Source organism: Crocodylus siamensis, chromosome 1 (assembly GCF_052110815.1).
Source record: "Crocodylus siamensis isolate JL-2025a chromosome 1, ASM5211081v1, whole genome shotgun sequence".
In the NCBI taxonomy this organism is placed as follows: Eukaryota; Metazoa; Chordata; order Crocodylia; family Crocodylidae; genus Crocodylus; species Crocodylus siamensis.
The window spans coordinates 77,074,169-77,099,069 of NC_143395.1; the positions used below are offsets into that span (position 1 = coordinate 77,074,169).

At 42.7% G+C, this 24,901-nt stretch overlaps 1 protein-coding gene across 2 annotated transcripts in view; it reads left to right on the forward strand.

Annotated features, from left to right (window-relative positions):
* Positions 1 to 24,271, forward strand: part of FHL5 (four and a half LIM domains 5) — a 42,690-nt gene extending 18,419 nt beyond the window's left edge. For both annotated transcript variants that reach the window (XM_090037067.1, XM_090037074.1), the window contains exons 2-7: positions 75 to 132; positions 259 to 429; positions 3,629 to 3,803; positions 6,938 to 7,107; positions 16,821 to 17,007; positions 18,595 to 24,271. In XM_090037067.1, coding sequence (XP_089893193.1) covers positions 271 to 429; positions 3,629 to 3,803; positions 6,938 to 7,107; positions 16,821 to 17,007; positions 18,595 to 18,746 — 843 coding nt within the window. In that variant the 5' untranslated portion in view covers positions 75 to 132; positions 259 to 270 and the 3' untranslated portion in view covers positions 18,747 to 24,271. The remainder of the gene's footprint in view (positions 1 to 74; positions 133 to 258; positions 430 to 3,628; positions 3,804 to 6,937; positions 7,108 to 16,820; positions 17,008 to 18,594) is intronic.
* Positions 24,272 to 24,901: the final 630 nt, after the last annotated feature.

Sequence of the window (24,901 nt, forward strand, 5' to 3'; positions counted from 1 at the left end):
TAAATGTCAGGAGTATTGGTACAAATATATAAACAGACTAAACTGAGCCAATATTCTTGTTCTGTTTTATGTAGCCAGCAAAGACTGCCATTTTGTCACTGAATGATCCCAGAGTTGGAAGCCCAGGCTACTGTAAGTAACCAACAGAATTCCTCATCTAACTATCACCAATAATGCCTGACTCTCCTCTGAATGACTTTACATGGGCCATAACATTTCACCCATTAAATCAATAAATGTTCCATTCTCCCTGAACAGTAGAAGCCAAAAATGACAAGTAAAGACACAGGCTGTCAATATTGCATGGAATCCCTTCATGGAAGGAAGTTTGCGCTGAAAGAAGAGAATGCTTACTGTGTTACATGTTACGACAGCCTTTTTGCCAACTCCTGTGAAGAATGCAAGATGCCTATTAAATGTGATTCCAAGGTAAACATTTTGTTTGGTCCTATCCGCCTTAAGTGTTGAGTAGCAGAATGAATTGCCTGCCTTAGATGGGGAGGTCCACACAAATTCCTCCCTATTACACAAGTATGCTGTATCCCTGCATGGGTATGGAGATCACAGCAAGAGAAGCTGTGCATAGTAGAGACAGAGTATCTGTATCCCCGAATATGGGAGAGAGTTCTGTACTTAATAGCAATAGGTTGATCCAGAAAAGTGCTCAGGGTTTAGAGGCTTTACACTCAGTGGATCAGTAAGGGAGAAGCACTGTGTGGAAACTGTAGAGTAGGAGTAGTCCACGACTAGGTAAACGGGTTCCATTTCTCGCCACCATTTAGTTTCCTATATAAAGATTGTGAAGAAGTCTGTAAAAAACTTGTGGAGGGCACCCACCCAGAAAACACATTGACCATTCTTTCCTTTGAGGGACATTAAAAGCTGTATTTAATGTGGGAATATGTTTTGGTTTGTTATATGTATGGTTCTGGTAATAGAAAGCTTTGGCTATTGTAGAAAGTTACCTTACTTTGTTTCAACTTCACCCTTCATCTAGTACACTCAGTAGTTCCATGCTGTTTTTACTCTATCTTACCAGCAATTTAATTGGCAAGACCTCAGGAAGCTTTACAGTAAATGCTTCTGAGAGATGTCCAGTGAAAAATGACTTCACACCATATATAAATCACTCCAACTGCAATTCTGAGTTAACACGCAGGCATTCAGCTGGAAGGAAACAGTATTTATCATTTTTGTTACAGTCTTTCTTTGTAAACAAAATGCCTTGAGAGGGCATATTTTGATTAAAATATTTTATTTGAAATATGGAAGCGTAACTCTCATCTCACAGTGCCTGGCTTGTTTCATAAATGAAATCTCAGTGACAGGCACAACCAAACCAAGCATAGTTCAGCTTTCTGGACTTTGCCTTCCATCCATCTACCCCTTTGGGAAATTTCATTAGAGTTAGGAGATGCTTAGTGGGTTTGGTCAGTTTTTCTACTTTGGTTTCAACTCTCAAACCCTACATTTCATTTCAAGTTTTAGAGTCAAATGAACTTTCAAAATGCTTACCTTTTATTTGTTCTTAACACACAGCCAGAAATGTGTGTGGGTTTACCTATACCATAGCCCCTTTGCTGGGAAGTGAGTGATTTTTTTTTCACCAGTCTCCTATGGTCCCTTTGTGCTGGCTCTACTGAAGTAAAAAAAGGCATAAATCCTTCAGGTGTTTCCCTCCATTTAACATACCTCCTGTAGGCAAAAGAGGATACTATCTGCATACTCCAGGGAGATAATGAATAGTACTGAGAGAGGGGAGTGAAGTGCATATGTATTACAGACTGTCCCAAAATTGTATGGCCAGCATTTTCAAAGCAAACTTTTATATGTAGCCAAACCATCGACACAGAGAGCCTGTGTCATTAGGCCTGCCCCTCTCACCTCAAAATTATTACATTTTTAAACAAAGTATGAGCAGTATCTGTCTACTAGTTAATGCTTCCCCTAGTAAGTGTGGGTCAGGATGAGAACCCGACTATTGTTGCTTCCCAGGATAGAGAGCTAACAGAAACCAGTCAGGAAAATATAGCAGGCCTTTCTCATGTCCTTGTAACAAGGCATTTAGTAGAATTTGCAGATTCATTGGAGTCTAACAGGCTGCGTGTTGAGCACTTCTGCTACAGGCTCAAACTTGAGACCTCTGAGCTGTCAACTATGTGTCTTGGCACCTGTGCCACCCTTGCCCCCACAGTAGGGCTGAAATAAAGGGGCTGCAACTGGCAGGAGTCAGCTATAAAAATGACCCACTCAGACCTACAGGTCATTGTTGTTCATCCCTTTATTAAAGGGGCCAGCCCTCTGTCTTCTCCTTTTCCCTGTTGTATGTTCTCCTGGTTTAGCCTGCTCTTTAACAGCTTATGTTTTATGGGTCTGTTTGTCCAAAGTGCTGAGTACCCACAGTTCTAAATGCAGTGACTAAGTGATGTGCATGTTCAACTTCTTCGTCTATTTTATTTCTTCTAGTATTACTTAAGGGTGGGGGGAGAGACACATAAAGGACACAAAAAAAGAGATTTGATTTGTGCCCTTTTGTGCTTGTTTAATTATAAAGAATGCCAAAAAAGATTTGGTTTAAAAGTATTATTGCTTGTATTTTAGCCTTGTAAGTATCTAAAATGTCAAGTGTATCTTGGTCGTTTTTATGTACATTGCTAGGTCTCTTAGCTCTGTGCTATGCTGTTAATTTAAACTAATATTGAGTTGCTGGATTTTTAAAGGGGGTAACATAGGTGTGAACAAATACAAAAGTTTTACACGAGTCGGACTAAAAATGACTCCCCCTCTCAATGAATCAGGTTTCAATTGCTTGCCATTTCTGGTGCCATAGCACTTCAAGTTCTTCAGATGTATACAGAGCATTCAAACACATACACGTACTCTCTCTGGACCTCACTTTCCAATGTGAAGACCATGATGAAAAAAAGTAGTCTCAGGAGGTCTTTACACATTAAAAAAAAGCATTGATCCATTTATTTCCCTTGAAGCTCACCTTTATAGTACTAAATAGCCCTCCCAATAAAAATAAATCTGCATCATGAGACTTGGAAAAGCAACAACAGTATATCTCAAAAAAGCACTATCTAGCCAATAGAGGAACAGTCTCTAAAAAAGAACTGCAATATGTCCCAACTCAATAGGTAAAGTGCACCTGTCATCTTTGACAGCTGCTCTCCTGAGAACTGTATAATCAACCCTTCTAGTCACTTTCCAACTGGGTTTTCAGGGGCTTGAGCATGGAAAAAGAGTCTTTAAACCAGTGGTTCTCAACCTTTTTTTGTACCAGGACCCATTTGTAAACATCAATGGCTAGTCCTGACCCAGTGCCTGTAACCCCTGACTCACTGCCCCCACCCCCAGGCCACAGCCCCCCAGTGGGTGGGGCAGGGGGCCCCCAAGCAGTCCCTTGAAAGCTAGAACTCTGCCCACCTGCAAGGGAAAAGCCATGGTTCCCCACGTTTTTCTTATTTAAAGGAGAATCCATTTGTAAAGTTTGTTGATCCATTTTTAAAGTTTTCTCCCGACCCTTTCATATATTCTTGTGAGCAGCTTTTGGGTCATGACCCCCAGGTTGAGAAATGCTGTTTTAAACAATGCATTTCATTAACAAGCACTTACTCTCTTTAAGGACCTCGCCTATAAAGGCCGCCACTGGCATGAAGCATGTTTCAAGTGTGCCAAATGTAATCACTCTTTGGTGGAAAAGCCTTTCGCTGCCAAGGACGAGCTCTTGCTGTGTACTGAGTGTTATTCTAATATGTATTCATCTAAGTGTTTCCACTGTAAGAAGACCATTATGCCTGGTAAGATAACAAAGACACTTCACTAAATAAATGAAACAGTCATATTACATTTTTAATTAAATGCAAGCACTTCAGTAGTCAAAGTACAAATGAAGCATAATTTCTTGCTTTCTAATACAGCATTCAGGTATACTATATAATCTTCCCCTGAATGTACCCACCTTCCTCTTATCCTCTCTCACCTGCTGTTTAACATTGTGTCTTTATGGCATTACACACACAGACTATAACAAAGAATAAAACAGAATGCAGACATATGCAGATGCATTGCTAGCATAAGCAAGGCCAGTTCTCAAGAAATCTACCATTATACAAGCTCCTGTGGAAGCATTAGTATGAGCAGTAACATGTTCAAATCATCTTTAAACCTGTCCTGGCTTACAGACAGCCCCTCAATGTCAAATGCCATCTCTCAAGCAACAGACTACCAAACTCTTATTCTCACTGAGGGCACCAGGCCTTGCAACAGGACCTTGATACAAGCTGTGTCCCCTCATCAGTACAGCCTACATCATCACTGCATCAAACAATATGAATTATAACTTCTGAAGGTCATTCACCAACTCCTATACCAATGTCATATACTCCATCACCTGCTTCCAGTGCCCATCTGCTGTCTACATTGGACAGACTGAGCAATCCTTATTTGAAAGAATGAGGGGGATGTTGATATGACATCAAATCCAAAAACACAGAGAAGCCTCTGGCAGAATGTTGTAACACTTCCTGGACAGCCCATCACTAACCTCAGAGTAGCTGTTCTTAAACAACAGGATTTTAAAAGTCAACTTGAACATGAAACTGTAGAACAAATCACTCACAGGCTGGATTATGTTAAGTCTAGTCAAGCAGGGACTATGGATTCTTATCCCATTACCTGGATTAGCTTTTTAGACCCCTATGTCCCTATGGATTTATTACTTGTTTGCTCCCATTTTTCCTACCTCCCTCCCTTCCCTGTCTTTTGTATTCAGATCACTCTATTTGATAGCCTACTCTCTGCATGTCCTTTTGAAGCATCAGATGAAGTTTTAAAACAGATATAACAAAGATAATGTAATGGCTATCTAATCTAATTAGCATTCTAGCTAATGAGATATTGATTCCAAAATGCATAGGTCTGATCTACATATGAGTTTTTTCCTGATATAAGCTATTTTGGTTAGAAGTATTATTTTAATGTTGGACTATTTAAACACACACTGCCTAGTGTGAATGGGGCTATATGGTTATACAGTTTATTTCCCTTTGCAGGCAGAGGGATAATCTATATAATTTCAAAATGCATTTTATACCAGTGTAATTGTATTCACCCTGTTATACTATTTTAACTACATCAGGGTGTTCAACTGGTATTCCAACTGGTAGGTCAGAGGCACATAGTACACCAGTATTGGAGAGGATCTCAGCCACTCAGTACAGCAGTGGAGGGAGGGTTGCAGGTGTAGCAGTGAGGGGGACTAATGGGCATGCAGTGCAGGATGTTGCTGGCACCTGGTGTAGCAGATAGGCATGGCATCTATAGGGTGTATAGCCCACAGGGTGTGTGGGCCCTACTGGTATGGCTCCTGGGATGTGTGGTCCCCAGCTGCTTGGAAGTTGGAGAGCCCTGAACTATACTGTTATAGGAAAAGTACTATTAGTAGTATGTTGATAATCCCTTACTATAAGTGCAAATGGTGACATCAGGGTTTAGCATTATTATACTGCCTCCTTTTTAGTTCCCACACATTCACACATTACGATTTGCCTTAAAATTGGTAAAAGGAAATGACAGAATTTCTAGAATTCTCTATTTGGTGTGGAAATAGCAGAGAAAATAAATTAGTAAAATGCATTGGCAGCCCCACAGAGTGAAGCTTGTTTATTGCTACTTCATACTTGCAGCTTCTAATCACTAACTTCAGGTTGATAAGCCCCAACAGGCAAGGAGAGCAGCAAGGTTAGTTCTCTTAAGGTATCTTCATTGGCTGTATCATGAAGGGATACCAGCCCTAGTTCTGCAGCTTCCTAGAACTGGAAGCAGCAGAGCCACTGAGTACTGAATGCTTGCAGAAAACTCCAACCAACTCTACAACTTCTTTCTCCCATCTGGGATGTAGGCACTCCCTGAATGGAGGAGAGGAATTACCAGCTGTTAAGAGTTCTCCTCCTCTTCTTCCTCTTCAAAGGGTTCTGTGAGAAAAACTTAGAACTGCCTGCCTCCCCATTCTCCAATAACATACAAGCAGAAGAGGAAGAAGCTTTAGTGTAAAGTCACTGAATGAATCCTTATAGTGGTTTGTGACTATACATTTCTTTCTGCTTATACTCTACTTTCTGCATGTCTTTACACAGCATCCAATGAAGTACGCTACAGCTCACAAATTTTTGTGCTATGTATATATCTCTATCTACATTAGTTAGTCTACAAGGTGCAAATCTAACCTGCCTTTTCCTTGACTTCAGACTAATGCAGCTAATACTACTAGACTTGTAACTATAAAAGTCATAATCATAGGGGTATGCAACACTAACTACTGGAGTTAATGCAAGGACTTGCGGGGGGGGGGGTCTGTCCCAACAAATAAAGTACAAAAATTTTGGTAAACATTTAGTTAGGCATCTTTCTTTCAGGATTGCCTCTACACTTATCATACATCAAAACACCGTAAGTAAGAACTGTGGTTATCTGAAAAGGGTTGGAAATGATCAGCTACAGTAAGTGACCACACAGTGTCTTGCACTCTGATAAAGAAAAGAAAAATTAATAGAAACAAATATTGGCCATGAATTAAATGACTTTTGTAAGGACCCACATTCATTAACAAATGTGTTTGACCCAATTCAGGAAAGGTAAAAGACGTGTAAGAAAATGGATTCTTGTTAAAGTGCCCCCACCACCATTTTTAAGTGTGGGATGCTAAATACACATGATGCTGCAGGCGCTTTAATTAGAGCCACTCTAATTAATGTGCTTCCACCCTGAAGCATGTGTATAGTCACCCATAATGGGTTAGGTATTCGATCAGGGCCCAAGCACGTTTTTGGTGGAGTTTCAAACACTGAATGATGAGTAAGAAAAGAAATAAGACTTCCTAATTTGTATGTACTACACTCTGGGGAGTTTTTTGCTTGCTTGGTTTTCTTTTCAGGTTCTCGTAAAATGGAATTTAAAGGAAGTTCCTGGCATGAAACCTGTTTTGTTTGTCAATACTGCCGGCAACCATTAGGAACAAAGCCTTTGATTACACAGGACAATGAGAATTATTGTGTGCCATGTTTTGAGAAGCAGTTTGCTCACCATTGCTACTCCTGCAAGAAGGTAATTACTAAAAATAAAATGGAAGAAATTGGATACAATCACACTTTTTAGTGCGGTTCTAGACCAAAAAAAAAACAAAAAACTTAAGACATAGGTTAGAGAAAATGCAAGCCTAAACTAACCTCTGTAAATGTTTCCCTTCCCACCTAGAGGGGTGCCTGTAGAAGCTGCTCTGACGCACTGTAATTACAGCAATTAATTGAGTTGCGGGAGTGTGTTAATTAGCATACCCCAACCAGCATCAGTGCCTCATGTATCAGCTCATTCAAGCTTTAGTTAAAGCACCCCCACCGCCATTTTGAAGTGTGGGGACACTGATACATAAGGCTCTGCAGTGCCTTAATTAGAGCGGTTCTTGGAGCTACTCTAGTTAAAACGCCCATCCCCTGGCCATGTGTAAAAATGCTCTAGCTTGGGTGCATCTACACATGCATTAATGCTTATTAAATTTAGTATGTCCAATGTGAGATACTACAAATGCGTATTACCAAAAGTGCACGTTTTTAGTGATGTTTAATGTGCAGTAGCCTATTTCACTGTGCATTAGTGTAATTGCACATTTTGTTACTTGACACTTTAATGTGCAGCAAAATAGGCTGCTGCCCATTAAAATACACATGTAGATGCACCCCTTGTCTGCTTATTATTTAGGTCACAAACAAGAAATATTTTTAAAATACTGTCAAAAAATTCCTATGAGCTGCTCAGGAGTATGAAAAGAGTTTTGGATGAGCAGAATTCTCATATCACTCAAACCTATGATATCTAATTACTGTTCGTTTTGGTTAGCTGTAGTATAGTAGCTCCTACAGGTTATGAGAAGAATAGGATTTTTCACTGTTTTTATCACTGTTGTCTCCCTTTGACCTTTGTTTTTTTTTCTTTCCTCCTGCTCTCTTCCCCCTCCCCTGCTTTAACTTTGTCTTGCTTATCTCTACCTATTTACATTTTCACTGACCTCCTACCACACTCTTAGCTTCTCTCATTCCTTGGAGTCTCAGACCAGCAGACTCCCTCTGCCTAACAAAGGGTGGCTACACCTGAAGTCTTGCTAAGAACTTTTTTCCAGCTACTCAGTTGGTCTAATAAAAGATATCACATCTAACCAAAGAACCTGGCCTGCCAAGAGAAATAGGATAATCTTTGTATTAAGCACTATATCCACAAAATCAGAGACAGTTAAAAGAAAAGGGATGATTTATCAGAGGGAGGGATATTTATCCCTGTCAATAAAATGAGGACTGTAAGTGACTTGCCTATGGTTATATAGAAAGTCTGTAGCAGCTGGGAATAAAACCCAGGTTTACTGAGATCTAGTCCAGTTATTTAACTATAATGTAATGTTTCATTTCAACTTAAGGAAGTTCACTTTCATAGCTCATGTCGCTGCTTTTCTAGGTGTATAGGAAAATCAAACTAACCTGTTAGACTTATCAATACAGTATGTTATGTGAAATGTTTTTTAATGTGAATCTAAACTTAGCTCTGTTTTAAATATGCTTACTGATCAAATAACTGTTCAGCGAAGGAATGATTTCTTTCACTAAAAGAAGGTATATATCTGAGCCTCTGGACAGATAACACACTTATGCTAGTACAGGAAAGGAGGAGACATAACACAGTCTCTAAACCAGGATAATCTTACTTAGACTGAAAAACTGGGGGTAAAACACCAAAGGCATAAATTATTCTAGAATAGGTTTGACTGCTCACATTCATCCCAAGGTAGCCATTTGATAAAAACAAAAAGGGTTCCATTACCTGCTCTTTCACCATCTATTAGAAAGATATAATAATATTCAGGACTGTGCAAAATGGCTATGTTTTGTTTCGGTTATGGATTTGGCTGTTTTGGAGGACAATGATTTGTTTCGATGTTTCATATCACTGTTCCATTTCAATTTGGCCAAATCTGTTTCTGAGTTTTGATTTGGCCATAGGCTATAAAGGGAAATCACTAAAATGCCTATCACTTCATCATTTCTTGCCTTATTTGCATGAAAATTCCAGGAGTGGTAGCCCCTTCTGAGGGTATGAAGCCTGCACCACATTTCAAGGAGATAGGTGCAGGGTTTTTGTGAAACTGAACCTCAAACTCTTCAAAGCAAAACTTGTGTCACGTGTGTGTGCGTTACAAAAAAGCAGGATGAAAACAGCAGGGATAGTAGCCCCTTCTGAGGTCATGAAGCCTGCCAGGTTTCAAAGAGATAGGTAGCAAGGGTTTCTGTGAAACTGCACCTGAAGCTGTTGAAAAGCAAAACGTGTGATGTGTGACTTTGTGTGTGTGTTAAGGCGCAGCAGGATGAAAACAGCAGGTATAGTAGCCTGTAATAGGGGGCCTTCCCAATGCCAGTCAGCTCTCCGGCCGTCCACCTGCCCCTCTTTTTCCTGCCACACCTGGATGGCAAACTGAATCAGATGTTTCCCAGGCTGCCCATTTAGGCATTTTGGGGTGACATCCATTCTGCATCTCTGTACCTCCCTACGCTGCAGCCCATGCTTCGCACATTGCATCCTTCACACCCTCCAGCTGTGGGTCCCCTCTCTGGGACCTTTGGCTCCCCCTTAGGCCCAGGCCCTCTCTTCAGGCCAGTCAGAATCCTGAGCCTCTTGCTCTGGGCATTCCTCATGGCAGGCCCCTGGCCCTTTGAGCCCCCGTTGGATCCTGGCCCCAGCATGGACCAGTTGAGGGTACCTCTGGTATCTTTTATAAGGCCAGCTGAATAGTTGGAGAAATGTATCTTAACAAGCTTTCCGATTCAAAAACCCTTCATCAGGCTGAGAAAGCATCTGCAGTTGGGGTGTGTGCTCTTCCTGGATTAAATGAATAGTGAAGAAGCCAGAGGCTGGTATGCAATGCAGGCAAGAAAGCCTGTCAGTGAAAATGTAAAATGAGGTGTCAGGAAGTGAGGGACAGGCTGGAGTGGGAGGGGGATGTAGCAGATAAAAGTGGAGAAGTACCTGGGGAACCAGATGTCAGGCAGGTTATAGGGTGTCATAAATCCTGTGTCTATATTGAGCCCATGATTTTTTGTATCCAGGAGGTTGATGAAGTAAAGTTCATAGGCTTATCTATGAAAAGTCATTTGTAAATTCAAACAAGCACCAAATCTCACTAACCTCATCACCAGAAGCAAACTTCCTACAGCCCAAAACACACTGAATGGATCCAGACCATGCCATGACAAGAAATACAAAACCTGCCAACATATCTCCACCCCCCCCACAATTACTACACCTCACAACAGAACTATCACCATTTCTGGATCTTACAGCTGCACCTCCAGAAATGTTACATATCTCATCCAGTGCACCAAATACCTTGATGGAAATACGTAGGAGATACCAAGCAACAACTGTGCAGCAGAATGAGTGCACATTGGAAATCTATTACAGACAAGAATACCCAACTACCTGTGGGGGCACATTTCTCACAAGAAAGCCACACTCTCTAATCTCTCAGGCCTGATCCTCAAAGGCAATTTACAAACCACTTTTCACAGATGAGCCTATGAACTTCACTTCATCAACTGATTCAAATGTTACCCAGGTAGGAGGCTGCCCATTAGGCCCCTGATGTGTAGCGGTGATATCCATTCCGCAGTTCTGTACCTCCCCTAAGATTGCAGCCCATGCCTCACAGATGATATCCCAGGCAGCTAAGCTTACCTGGAGCCTCACGGCTCCACTGCGACCAGCAAGCCTCAGGCCTCTCAAAGATCTTACAGGTCTGAGCTTTCCCTAACCAGGACTCTGCATGTGTGTGGTGGCTGGAGGTTATAAGGTGCCTTCTACCTACCTTTCAACAGGGAGGTTTGCAGTCCTGGCATTTTTGAGGGGCTGCCACACCACCGGCAGTCCCACTGGGCCTCCCGACCCTGGCAGAATGCAGTTTTAGGTCATGCCCAGGACCTGCGGCCTCTTCCTTCCCCATAGCCCCAGCTTATACCTCAAAGTTCATCCTGGCACAGGAGCTCAGCAGGAAGATGTTCTTTGCCTGCTAGCTGGTGATATAGTGAGTGCCACCTCCAGCTCCAGAGCAGGGCATTAAATGGTTTAGAAAAAAATTTAAAAAGGAAATAGATGTGGATGGAATGAGGGGGGTGGCACTCAGTGTGCACATGGAGCTTGGAGAACCCCAGCAGCAGGAGATTCACCTTGAGGAATACCAGCTGCTCCACCAAACCATGATCCAAGGAAGTGCGGTGGCGAATCAACAACCCCAGCAATGCTGAATACCCTCTCGCTTGGAACACTGGTCGGTGGACAGGACAGGTGTTCCTGGGCAACTGTTGCCAGATCCTGCCTCATCTGGCTGTGGCTTGCCCAGTAGGCCAAGGGGTTGCAGGGTAGTGGCTCCACGACCTCGGTCCTACCTGCCCAATCCTGGGCTCTGGTGCCTCTGGACCCCAATATGGAAGCCATGCCCTTGGCCCACACTGGCAGCACCTGTTGTGGAAGAGACTGGCTGGTGGATGGAGTGCTGGCATAGGACAGTGGTTCTCCTTTTTCCATGTCCCCCCACCTCTGCCTTTCTGCCTCCCTGACTCTGTTCATCAGCACCTTCATCCAGTGATACAGGGTTTTGCAGGTGCACACATTCCCCTTCACCCTCAGGTCGCACATGGCCACCAGCACATGGACCGTACTGGATCACAACAGATCTAGCTATTTCTTGATATCTTCCTTTAGTCACTTCACCAGTGCCTGCACCTCTGGTGACAGTGGCTTGCCCCACAAGAACATTGATCCCCTGGAACTTCTCCATTTGGTTCTGAAGCTTCCTCACTATGGGGAACACCTGGCTAAGGAGGGCATCACCAGCGCTGAGGCTCTCTGTGGCCTCAAGGAACAGCTTGAGGACCACCACGATCTGGGAGATGGTATCCCATGCTGTTTTGTTAAGGGGGCTGCTGATCCCAATCTCCCCGACTGAAATCATCTCATTGATGGCCTTCTGTTGCTCAACCAGCCTTTCAAGCATCAGGTATGTGGAGTTCCAATGAGTCTCCACATCATGCATGATTTTGTGCTGCAGGATGCTCAGCTCTGCCTGTTTGTCCCACAACATCTTGTCCCCCTTGATGCTCTGATGGAAGTAGCCTGACACCTTCCTGCATTTTGAAATGAGCTGGCTGGTTGTGATAGCATCCTTACCGGCAGCCCTGTCCCCCTCTAAGGTGTCCCTGACTATAAGGTGGAACTTATGTACCACACAGAGGATGCCAACAAAGCTGGAATTATGGACCACTTTGACCATACTGGCCCCGTTGCTGGTGACCAGGAACCCACAGGTGAGCTCACCCTGCCTACTGAGCCACCCCTGCACCATGAGGTTTATGGTCCCTATGATGTCCCTTGCCATGTGAGACTCACTCATCCATCACCTCAGCTTGAAGGAGAGCCCACTGATGGCCTGACTGATCACACCAGTGCCCTGTGAGGGAGAGGTAGGCATGATCTTCACCCCAGCTGCTCCAGATATCCAAGGTGAAGTGTAAGGCCACCTGTGGACCTGCCTTGTGCAGCTCCTCCTTCAAGTACTCCCTGCATGCCTCATACAGGGAGGGCACCACCATCCTGCTGAAGGTGGTGTATAGGGGCACACGGTATGATTGGACTACAAGCTCCATAAGCCACCTGAACCCTAGTTGCTCAACTAAGGAGAAGGGCTGGCTATCCAGAGCGAGCATCTCCCCAGTGCTCTGGGTGACCTCGCTTACCTTGGGAATGTGCCCCCCTTTCCCTCCACCTTTCTCCCACTGGTCCAGGGTGGCCTGCCTCTGCTTCTGGGGGATGGGGGCTTTGGAATGAAAGGGGGACTTCCCTTTGGGCATGCTCCCACTGGTGCCAAGCTTGCTCCCCTGCCAGAAGATCTGGCACCTGCCTTTCCAACATGATTCATAATGCTTGCTGTGCTGGAAAATGTGTGTGTAATATATCTTGTGTGCATTTAATATGTGTGTGTGTGTGTGTGTGTGTAATTTATCTTCTCTGTACAATGTATCTTCTTCTATCTGCTTACTATATCTTCTATCTGTAATATATTGGAAAGGTGTATCCAATCTTTTCCAAAAAGAGAGACTAGCAAGAGACTGACTAGGAAGCCAGTCACTGCAGCCAGCCAGTACCTTTCACACGCTGTTGCTTCCAGACAGACAGCTCACAAAAGGCAGAGAGAAAGGCTTCAAACAGAGCCTTATATGCTGTTTCTCCGTCCCTCCTCCAGAGCACTGGGTTTGGAAGGGACATCAGGGACAGATCACAGACACTGGCCAGCTACAGGGGTCAATATCAGAGCAGTCCTTCCCCTCCTTTCTTCCCTCTCCCTCTTCTGAGTTTCTGTTTTCCCGCAAGCCTGCCTCCAAAACATTCTGAAACATCCAAAATGTTTCAGGTGGTTTCATTTAGTTTCTGAGATGTTTCAGAGCCCTCCATTTCATTTCGGATTCAGGTACTGAAATGGGCCAGAACACCTCCAAAATGAAATGGCTGCCAAAATTTCACACAGCCCTAATAGCCATCACACAGCCCTAATAGCCATCTTGTGTGTTCAACTCTCAGGATAGTTTATCAGTTGCTGATCCCAGTGTAATTTATACTGGTATGCAAAACCAATTTAAATTACACCGGGGCAACTGTCCATACTCATCTGTCCATACTCATAGTGTAGAAATGGACTGAGAAGATACTGAGCACAATTCATTGTTCCCATAAAATTCTTCTTCTTTCTACAATTGTCATTCATTTATATAAGCACAGTCAAAACATTGACAATGAGGAAAGTATTTAGGATCTTACTGGAAATTCTCTCTTAACCTAATGCCAGGTAGCAACTGGATTAAACAGCACTATTTAAAAGGTAAAGAAAATTCTGAATAATTCACCTCTTTAACATATACGCCTCTTTCTCTTTACCAGAAAGCGCCATTTGAAAACTATTTTCCCTTTCTCTTATACAAAAAAATTAATTTCTTGGCCTTCCAACAATTTCTCAGGACAAAAACAATCTGTGAGTGATGATGAAACATGATCTGTCCACAAACCTTCGCAATATTCCACAATAGGGACAGCTGGGGTTTTTTATTGGTTCCTTAAAACGCTTCTGCTTCTCAGCAGTTCTTTAAGTATTAGTCGGCAGTTCTTGAAGTACATTTTGCCTAGAAGAGCCTTGCACTGCATCAGTTAACTTTTAAACATACTTAATCGTCAGCAGTATGTTTGTGCCCTTACTGAGTCCCTGTAATTTAAGCAATAAAGTCAATAATTAATCTTTGGAATGTTCCTCTAAATATATTTGGCATTGATACAGTCAATCATGATTAATTTGCATACACTATCACAAAAATAAAGCCCCTAGCACTTTATCTTACCTCAGCCAAACCACAACCTGTGCGAACAAGCAGGATTTGCCTTTGAAAGTAAGGTTCTGGTGATAGAAAAAGAAACCTGCACACACAGGATTAACAGAACAATTTTACTTCATAAAAGAGATCCACCCTACTTCAAAGATGGAAGTCTCACAAATTCAGTAGCCAGTGCTATAGCAAGCAGGGGATAAGTGGGGCAACCACCCCAGGTGCTGAAGTGAAGGGGTGCCAACAAGCACTGCTCAGCTGGGCCAGGGTGCAGGTCAGAGCCACAAGCAGCTCGTTTGAAGGGGGAAGGAGGTGTGGGGATGCAGGAAGGGCAGCTCCCGCCACTGCATGCACTTCCAGGCAAGGCCATGGGACTCTTCAGCCTGGAAAATCACAGGCTCAGGGGTGACCTGGTGGCAGCCTATAAGTACAAAAGGGGTGTGCATCAGGATCTGGGGGAACGCCTGTTCACTGAAGCGTTGCAAGGGATGACAAGGTCCAATGGGCACAAACTCCTACAAGACCATTTTAGGCTGGATATAAGGAAAAACTTCTTTACTGTCTGTGCCCCCAAGGCCTGGAATACACTCCCTCCAGAGGTGGTGGAAGCACCTATTCTGGACTCTTTTAAGAAATGTTTGGATGTTTAGCTTGCTGTGATCCTTTGATGCTAGCTGACTTCCTGCTCCTGGGGCAGGGGGCTGGACTGAATGATCTTCTGAGGTCCCTTCCAGCCCTAATGTCTATGAAATCTATGTGCCCCCCCACATCTGTGTGCTGGGCGAGGGCGGCCTTTGCCCTGGGTGCCAAACTTCCTTGCTACAGCACTGGCAGTGGCTACAGAATTGTTCCCAAAGGGCCACATATATAAATTGGAATCTAGAACTTAGCAGTAGTGAAAAACAAGTAAATTATAATATAAAAAGACATGATACAGTTAAATGTAGCCCAAGCATGAATGGTGTGTGTCCCCTGGGGTGGGGGGTGGGGCACAGTGACCACCCGTGGGCAGCAGCAGTGTCAGTGGGGAGTGAGGACCACCTGCAGGCAGCCACAGTGATATTAGCAGTAAGGGGAAGCCAAGCAGGGACTACCTGTAGGTGGCTGTGGCAGCGGCAACCTGGGAGCTGCCCCTGGCACTCCATTCACTCTTCCCCCCCCCCACTCCCCCCAATATGCTGTTGGGTACAGGGCTGCACCTGCCATAACAAAAACTCCCTAGTGGTGGGGGAGCACCAATCTACTCACTCTACTCATCCCTCCCACCCCCAAGATGCACTGCTAGGTGTGGGGCATCACTGCCCAGCTCATAGTCCCCCTTATAGTTAGCACCCGGGGCTGGTGCCCTGGTTGCCTCCCACTCCTCTCCTGTTCAATTACATTGCTGGCATGAAGAAAATTTCTTACCACCTGCCTGTCTTTCATGAGACACCAACCAATTTTACTAGCTCTTAATTTTTCCAGGTAACATATTTGAAGGTTATGTTGTTAAATAATTTAGTGGAATAATGCAGTTTTACTGAATAATGCATTTTGGGAAACATGAGGATGCCTCCATTTTTATTTAAGCATAAAAAAATTTTTCTCGTATTTGTCCTATCTCCTGAGCCAGCTGACACGCATTCTATGGCAAACACACAACTGACAACTAAGACTTACGTTATAGTTCTTTTCATCCTTATTTTTAAATACAGTATTCTTTTATGCAATATCTTAAGCGCTATTAATTCTGTATGCCACCTCACCTAAGAATGCAGTAGAGGTATTAAAGGCCCTCCTTTGTGGTAGTAACCAGCCTTGAGCAATAGAAAGTGAGGCCATAGGAAATCTGAAGTTTGGAGACACGTGAATTAAACACATTCCTTGACATTGAAAGTACTTTCCCTTCTCCATCTTCCCTTTAAAAATGGCTTTCCTTTCTTCAAAATTTGCCTTGGTTGTTAGAACAATCTTTTTTTTCCAGGTAGAAATGTAACCTTTACAGTCCCATAGATAAGTTTACCACCATCTTTGGGGAATCCTTTTCCAAGAGCTTGTGTGTTCCAAAATGTGTATCTCCATGGTCAACCAGGGAATTTCATGGAGAGCCAATCTGCCCTTTGTATAAGGTTGGCTGGCTATCAAACCAACATGAATAGCCCCCCAAAATATATATTTAGATCAAAATACAAACAGATTTTTTCCCCTTTCTCAGTATATGAGAGAGAAAAGAAATGAGAGACTTAGAAATCCTTAAAGCTTAAAATTGCTCTGAATTCTTGCAGTAATGAAGTTTTGTGGTTAAATATCTGATCACTGCAGCTTGTGAGTCATGCTTTTATTCTTTTGTTTGTTTGCTTTTTGTTAACATAACAGGTAATAACTACTGGCGGCGTGACCTTTAATAACCAACCATGGCATAAAGAATGCTTTCTGTGTGCTGGCTGTAAGCAGCAGTTGTCTGGACAACGCTTTATTTCCAAAGGCGAATATCCATATTGCTTGGACTGCTTCAGCAATCTTTATGCAAAGAAATGTTCAGCCTGCAACAACGCTATTACTGGTAAGTTGAGACTGCCATAGTATCAGTGCTCTCTCAGGTCAGATGTCTTTTAATTAATCCAAACAAGTAAAATCTTCTATTTGCAATTAAAGTTTTTGGAAGTTTTAATTATTAGTTTAAAAAGACAGATTCTGGCTTCACTGTTATTTTATGTAACATGGCGTGTAAGAATATGCAGAACACATCTGTCATGGGACTAAAAGTTATTTTACGTGCTGAAAAGGCCATCTCAGGAATTATATATGTTCTTGTACATATGTGAAGTGGAAAAGGTGCAAATGAGTGATTCAGGATCACTACAGGAGAGAGATATTGTAGAACTCTCACGCTCTACTGTAGATGTACACACATTGCTTCTATAATTAGGTTTTATTTGATATAAAACTGCTACAATTGTAGGTTAATTAGATTTAATATTCTGAACAGGTACAGCACATTTATAAAAATAGAGATCTTGCCAATCATGCAAAGCTCTTTTATGATTATAAAACATTTTAAGCCCACAGAGCTAAATTAAATGTTACCTCAACACTCCATAATTATTAAAGTGTTCTGAGGCCATACATTTGAGTTAGTCTGCTACCCCTGTAGTCCAATGCTGAAGTTAATTATAGGTGCTTGTTACAAATATAAGCAAGCAAAAGAAAATGGTAGCTATTCAATCAAATATGATAGGATTTGGCTCCCCTCATATATTCCTGAGCCTCCTTGTTTCTGTATTCTTAATTCAGATGCTTAGCCTGAAGGAGAGAAGACTGAGGGAGGGATTTAATAATAGACTTCAACTACCTGAAAGGTGGTTACAAAGGGGATGGAGCTAGACTGTTCTTAGTGGGGGAAGACAACAGAACAAAGAGCAATGGTCTCAAATTGAAGCAAGGGAAATTGAGGTTAGATATGAAGAAAAAACTCACTAGGAGTGTAGTAAAATACTGGAAAGGCTACCCAGAAGGGTTGAGGAATCTCCATCCTTTGAAGTTTTTAAGACTCACTAGGCTGGGATGATCTAGTTGAGGATTGTCCTGCTTTAAGCAGGGAGTTGGACCACATGAGGTCTCTTCCAACCCTAATTTTCTATGATTCTATGTTAATCATTAAACTTTTGAGTCACTGCCATCCCAGAAGTTGGCTTTTCACAAGGCACAAATCTATTGAGTTTCAGTTTGAATATTGGGCAAGGAAAAAAAACACAAGTCATGGAGTTTCAATTTGCTTTGCTGAAACCACATGTGCTGCAGGATTTCTATTGCAGTTCATTATCAGACAGGCTGAGTGCAACTGGAAAAGTGCACTCAGCATTTTAGGGGGCATTTTGATAAGCCTAGTCTGTGTTTGGAAATAAAAGGATGTTAAAACAGGCAATCACTTCACAGTTTGGGATTTTATTGCAAATATTTCTCACATCTACAACTCTTTGTTCCTGCAATGAGATGTTGGACAAACGTATCATCCACAGTAGACTTTTAGCTACCAGTGTGTGTGCACACACGTACACATGCACACATCTATTTCTGTGTGAAAGACAACAGTAGGAAAAGACTATTTTTAGACACATTGCATTCTCTGTTTTTCAAATTTCTTTTTCAGCTCTTGGAGATGCCAAATTTATCTCATTTGAAGACCGCCAGTGGCACAGTGAATGCTTTAACTGTGTTAAATGCTCCGTCTCACTGGTGGGTCAAGGATTCCTTTCCCAGCAGGATGATATCCTTTGTCGTGAATGTGGCTCAGCTATGTAGTTAGAGAAAGAGATGCATTATTCTCACACATTCTAGCCATGTACTTCATTACCCTGTAGTGAGAAATTCTTGTAAATGATACAGTAGTTCTTTAGTCATTCAAGTCACTATTAACAGTTTAATTCTGTCACAAGGCTCAACCGCTCTATGCATGCTTTATATCATGTAAAAAGTTTTTAAGCCAAACAGTACTGGCTAAGCAAGCTATTCAAAAGGGATTTGTATATACTTTTAACCTAAATACAGTCCATTTCTTCTTATAACACAGTGCACTCTGCTGTTGAGAGCTTAAAAATTTACATTTTATCTTATTTAAACCAAAAATGAACATGAAAGTCTATATTGGAGGGATGATCTGTGACATTAGTGAGGTGATACCAGTACACTACTAATTCAGACTCTAGTGTAGAAAAGTAGGGACAGCTGTTCCTCACTAAGCCACAATATTTAATCAGAATAATGTCCCACCTCCCTCCTATGCCACAACACTGCCATGCAGACAAAGGCAACAACTGGCAAACCTTGCCTTGTGCAGCAGCTAGAAGGAGAAATGCCTGCGGTACAAGAAAGAAGAGAAAAGCTGCATTACTTCTTCAAAGCGAGCAGCTAGCCAGTCCAAGGCGAAGAGGATCAAGAAAAGGGACAGCTTACATTTCTTCCACAGCCTTCATTAATCAATATATTACAGAGCTGCTAAAGAGATATATAATGTTTACACTCATTTTAAGATAAACCAGAATTCCTTTACACAGCTGTATTCTTGGGCAATGAACCACTTGCTTTTCCAGATTTTTGAATGTCAATATACTGTATGTTAAATAAGCAGCTTGTAAAAAATGTGAAGCTCTGGCATGCCATGGGTGTTTGTCAAAAGTTCCAGGTGCATATTTAGAGATTCCAGAGGTAAAAGACATTTTTACGACTGCCATTTCCTATTTGTTGATAAATAGTTTCTGTTCATCTCCTAGAACACAATATAACAGTTCAGCAAAAGCCTGCAAAAACTGGTTTAAGTATAGTTGATTCTGATTTGAGGCAAGGGATGGACTGAACTACAGCACTTAGGCTAGTGACAAACATTACACATAAGCCAGTTTACGTGATCAGAAACTGGTTTAAACCTGTAACAGAGCAGATGTTCCATGTATATAAACCAGTTTGAAAGTGGCTGAAACCAGTTTGAGATAAACTTGATTGAATGTCGTATCAGGCTTGACTGATTTGGCTCAAACCGGTTTATGCAATGTCTGTCCCAGACCCCTTGCTGGTTGCAGTTAAATCAGACTCCCGCAGCAACTCAGCGTGTTCTCTAGGCTGGGCAGGGCTCTTTGTTCCACAGCAGGGCTGGCCCCTCCCCTCTGCTCCCTGGCTGGAGCTCAACAGAGACTACAGGTGTCTTCCTGCCTCCCCACTCCCTGCCAAGCAGAGATTCCTCCATTCCCTCTGTCTTATACAGGCACACAGCAGACCACCTTCTGGACAAACACAGAATCAACAGGTAGCTGGTAATGTCCCTCTGTTGTTTTCTTAATGGGGTGATAAACACCGAGTTAGTGGTGATAAGGACTGTGTTATCAATTCCCTGCTGAGCTGCTTGGGCAGGGTGGGGGGGACCCCTCCGTGATCAAAGCATCCTGCCAGGGCCTGGCAATGGCTCCCTCAGCTCATCATTGTGGAAGGGAAGGGAGGGCTGCTCTAGCACACCCCAGCTTCTAGCCTGAGACACTGCAGGCACATGCCTGCATTTTTTCAGTCCAGAGGGGATGTCTGTACAGTTACAGACTGGTTCAGCCTAGCCAGGTTAGACTAACCTGCAAAGATTGAATCAATTCAGGCTCAGCCTTTTTGAATGTCTGTCCCTAGGCTTAGTAGCTAATTTATGCTCTGAAATCATACATGCCCTAACCCCCCACTGCCATACACATACACACACACACACACACACGCACACACACACACACACACACACACACACTTTTAAGATTTTAGTCATGGAAAGAGCTGGATAACAACCTGACCTAACCCAAAGTGAGCTAGTTTCATTTATTACTTTTCTGTATAAGTTTTCCATTGAATATAAATACATAAAAGTATGCTTTAGTCTAGCATGAGGCTGATCATCACAGATCATTTAGAGTGCAAAAGTACCTCAACCAGCCCATCTATGCCTTAAAACTAGAACAGCCTGGCTTTCCCTAGTATTTAGATCACACAATAAAAATCAATTCTTAAGCAAAGGTATGGCTTAAGAGAGCTCTGCTTCCTGTTGGTCCAATTCTTAAACAAAGGTATGGCTTAAGAGTGCTCTGCTTCCTGTTGGTCCAGCTACCTATTCCTTGCACTCAAAAACTCATTCTCCAAGAATCCATCTGTTCTCATTAGCAGCAATTTCACTTCCTGCAACTTCGGCCTTGTGCCTTTTTTCATATAAGCTTGCCTTGTCTGTATTACACTGTAAGAACCTGATTCTCATAAACCTTGCAGAAAACTGATCTTAGGCAGAAATTAGGTGTTTTAGCTATAAAGCATGATCCTACTCAACACCATTTAAGAGTCACAAAACCACTTAAGTGCACAAGGCACTTCTATTTTGACTTAACAAGTTTCCTAGACTTCTGTGCCTGCTCAGAGCCAGATCATCTGGGCAACTCACTCCTGCAAGCTCTGTTGCATTCCAGTCAACTTGGAAAGTTCTTGGTTGGGAGCAACTAAGGTCCATCCAAGTCAGATTGCTTAAGTGGAGGCAAACCATGCCAAACAACTGTATGCTTGCTTTCAGAATCAGTACAAAACACTGCCTACCTTTTGGCTGAATAGCCTTGTGGCAACAGTGAAAAGCAGGTGTCAGTGCTGTTATAAGTTAGATACATTAGTTCATATGGAGACCCTGCTCTTCCCTCAGGCAACATAGCCCTTAGCAATCAGCAGTGACTAACTAAAGCTCAAAGGAAGAGCAGGAACATTTCCTATTCACTGTAAACATTTCCCTGTTGAGGGACTAGGCAACACTTGAGTGGTACCATGTATTTCATTCATTATACAGGCAGCCTGGCCCCTAACATGGTGACTAGGATCAACACCCTGAAGCAAGACACCTCAGTTTCAAGCACTGGAGGAGCCTTGCAGGTTAATTAGGATCTAGGCCAAAATTCTTTAGGACAAAGAACATGCCTCACACCCTCTAAAAATGCTACATCCATCTACCGGTATATCACTTCTAATACATACAATACAATCGTGCAGCCCTCTCTTATATCAACAGTGTGATGCAGCTTTGTTCCTCAGCATGTTTAGAGAGGTTTTCACCAGCTTTCTGAGCTTCTGTACTAGTAGGGTCTGAGTTTGAGGCCATCTAGATTGATGTTGAAACTGTTTCTTCCCTTCAGTGTTCCATACTGTTCTGTCATTAAACTATTAGGCTAAGTACAGATAGTCAAAAAGCCCAAGGCTGAATTGATTCAGTCTTTGCAGGTTAGTCCAAGATGCAGAGATTACATTGAAACAGAAGTGAACAGACATTTACCTTTGATTCAGGAAACGCACCCACATGCCAGAAGCCAGGGGATGCCAGCGCATGGCTGTCTGACACATAGCCAGCCCAAGCTGTGTGTTCACTTCCTCTTCATGCTGCCCCTGAGGTCTCTGGGATTTGCAGTCCAGTATCACAGCAGCAGGACACTGCAGGGTTACTCATCACATCCTCTTCCCGCTTCCATGTGCCTCGGGATTTGTAGTCCATAGTTGCTGCTAGCAGAAATTTTGAGCATGGGAAGGGGTGTTTAACCCCCTCCTTGACTCCAGCCCTCTCCCCCTCCCAAACTCAGCTGCATCCCCAGATAGGCTTGCAGCTCCCACACTCCTCCCCACAACTCCCTTGTCAGCCAGCCCTTCCTGCTCCAACTGGGCTTCAAAGCATGTTGGGATACTGGGGGACTGTGATTTAACTTGACGCAGGACAGGGTCTGTGTGAGGAGAAAGAAGAGCCCCAGAGAAGTAAAATGGCCCCACCTGTATTGCAAAGAACTCCGCAGGGCTCCTTCTTCACCCAGTGTTTCAGGAAGGGAGAGTCAGCCAGAACTCCAAGATAAAAGGAGATGCGGGGCAGGCAAAAGAGGGAAACAGGAAACCAGAAGAGACTGAGTCAGGCAGTGAGACGGCAGGGAGAGCCAGAGGCACTGAGGAAGCAAGGGAGACCCGGCTTAAGGGAAGCAACTCTGTGGAGGGAGCTGCCAGGGAGAAGAGCCCTGAAGGAAACCCCAGAGAGAAACAGAAACTGCTGGAGGCAGTTAGAAGGTACCGTAATAACCCTAATAGCAGGGCTGAAGAAAAAGGGTACCGCAAAGTTGGGACTATAAGGGCAGAAGTGCCAGTTTGGTTTTTTTGTTCTCCTTTTTGTTAGGGTGAGAGGAAAGTCACCCCAGCTAGTGTGTTTACAACTATCAGGACAATAAACCAGGAAAAAGACTGGCTAGGATTAATGGCAGGTCTGTGCTAGGTGCCAGCCAGGCGAGGTACAACTGGACCCATCAGGAATATTGATTGGCCAGACCTAGAGACCCAAGGAGCATTTTTTTGTACTGCTCAAAGTCAGACTGCAGAGACAACTGAATTACCACCCGGTGGAACGGGAGAGGGTGTAGGGGTTGGTGGAGCTCTCACTGCACTAAGACAAATTGCAAGAGCCAAAGCGTCAAGACCCACATGCCCCAGCATTCTGTTTTCTCCCATAACAATAAATTGTGGCAGGTGAGATCACAGACGTGTGGGAGAGGCCAGTAAGACATCCCGGTGGATTTTGGCTTGTTAGCCGAGGTGCTAAAGTTGTCTTGGTATAGAAGATAAAGTAAAAAAAGGGGGGAAAACGGAAAAGAAGCCACTTAGACAAGTGATGAGCGCCAGAGATTGGCAACACCTAGATCGATAGAGACAAGCCTCTACCACAGATAGGGGTGGGACTTTTGAGGTTAAAGCCCACTATTGGACAGTCTGAGACAGAAGTTTCATAAACTGGTTTTACCCAAATCAGTTACGTCTGATGCTGCATTCAACCAGGTTTATCTTAAACCAGTTTCAGCTATTTTTCAACTAGTTTATGTGCACTGAGCTTCTGTTCTGTTACAGGTGTAAACCAGTTTCTGATCACTTGAACTGGTTTGTGTGTAACTTCTATCCCTAGCCTTAGTGTGATGAGTTGTGCAAGTAAGTACTATTTGGCAGAGTCTGACATTAACCACACTCTTCATATAGTTTAATGAATATCTTACTCATTAATTTAAGTACACAAGTTCCCTTTTAGAACCTAAAATACAGCCTGTTGAAGTCAATCCCAGGTTTGGGATTAGATATATACTCTAATTTTACTGAAAATGGTCATTACATTGAGTGCAAAAGTAAAGAAAAGCACACTATGTGAGCATAATTTGCCCAGTGCTGAACTGTAATGGCATAAAATCCATATAGATTATGACTAACTACAGGCATACAGCATTTTGTTTTCTAGTCAATAAAATATTGATCTTTTGTTCTATGTCGTGTTGGTTTTTCTTTTTCGTCTCTTTTACTGAGAGCACTTTTAGCAGAGTTTATTTTCTGATATGCTTATGGCTTTTTATTTTATTCAAGCTGCTGCCTTTTCTTTTCTCATCTATCAGATGGCAGTTACAGGTTCTTGACAAGATTCAGGTTACCATAAATAGTACTAGGTTGTATACCCTTAAAAAAAAGAATGTAGCAATCCCCATCTATGCAGCATCTATACAGTCCTTTTAACAAGTGTGCAGTGATTTATTTGAATTAGCCCAAGGGTAAATGTCAATGAAGCACAGATTCTTAAAAATAAAAAATCCTAAGTAGCCTGAAGGGTTTATTGTCACTGGATCTGGAATCTGCCCTTAATCTTGTTAATTGAATTAACTTTGGAAAAGAATTAAGAATGTGGTTTCGGCCCTTCCATTTAGTCCTCTACAAACAATGCTCTAGCTAAACCACAAACTGAAGTAAGAATTAAAAGGTAATACTCTTAGGTATGAGATATACAGATCCATCCCTCTGGCCTAAAGAGCTGCAAAACAATAGTGTTGGTTTCATCCAGAAATTATATTTTTAGAAATACAAGCTACATTTTAGTTCAGTTTTGCCATTAGGTCTGAAAGTCT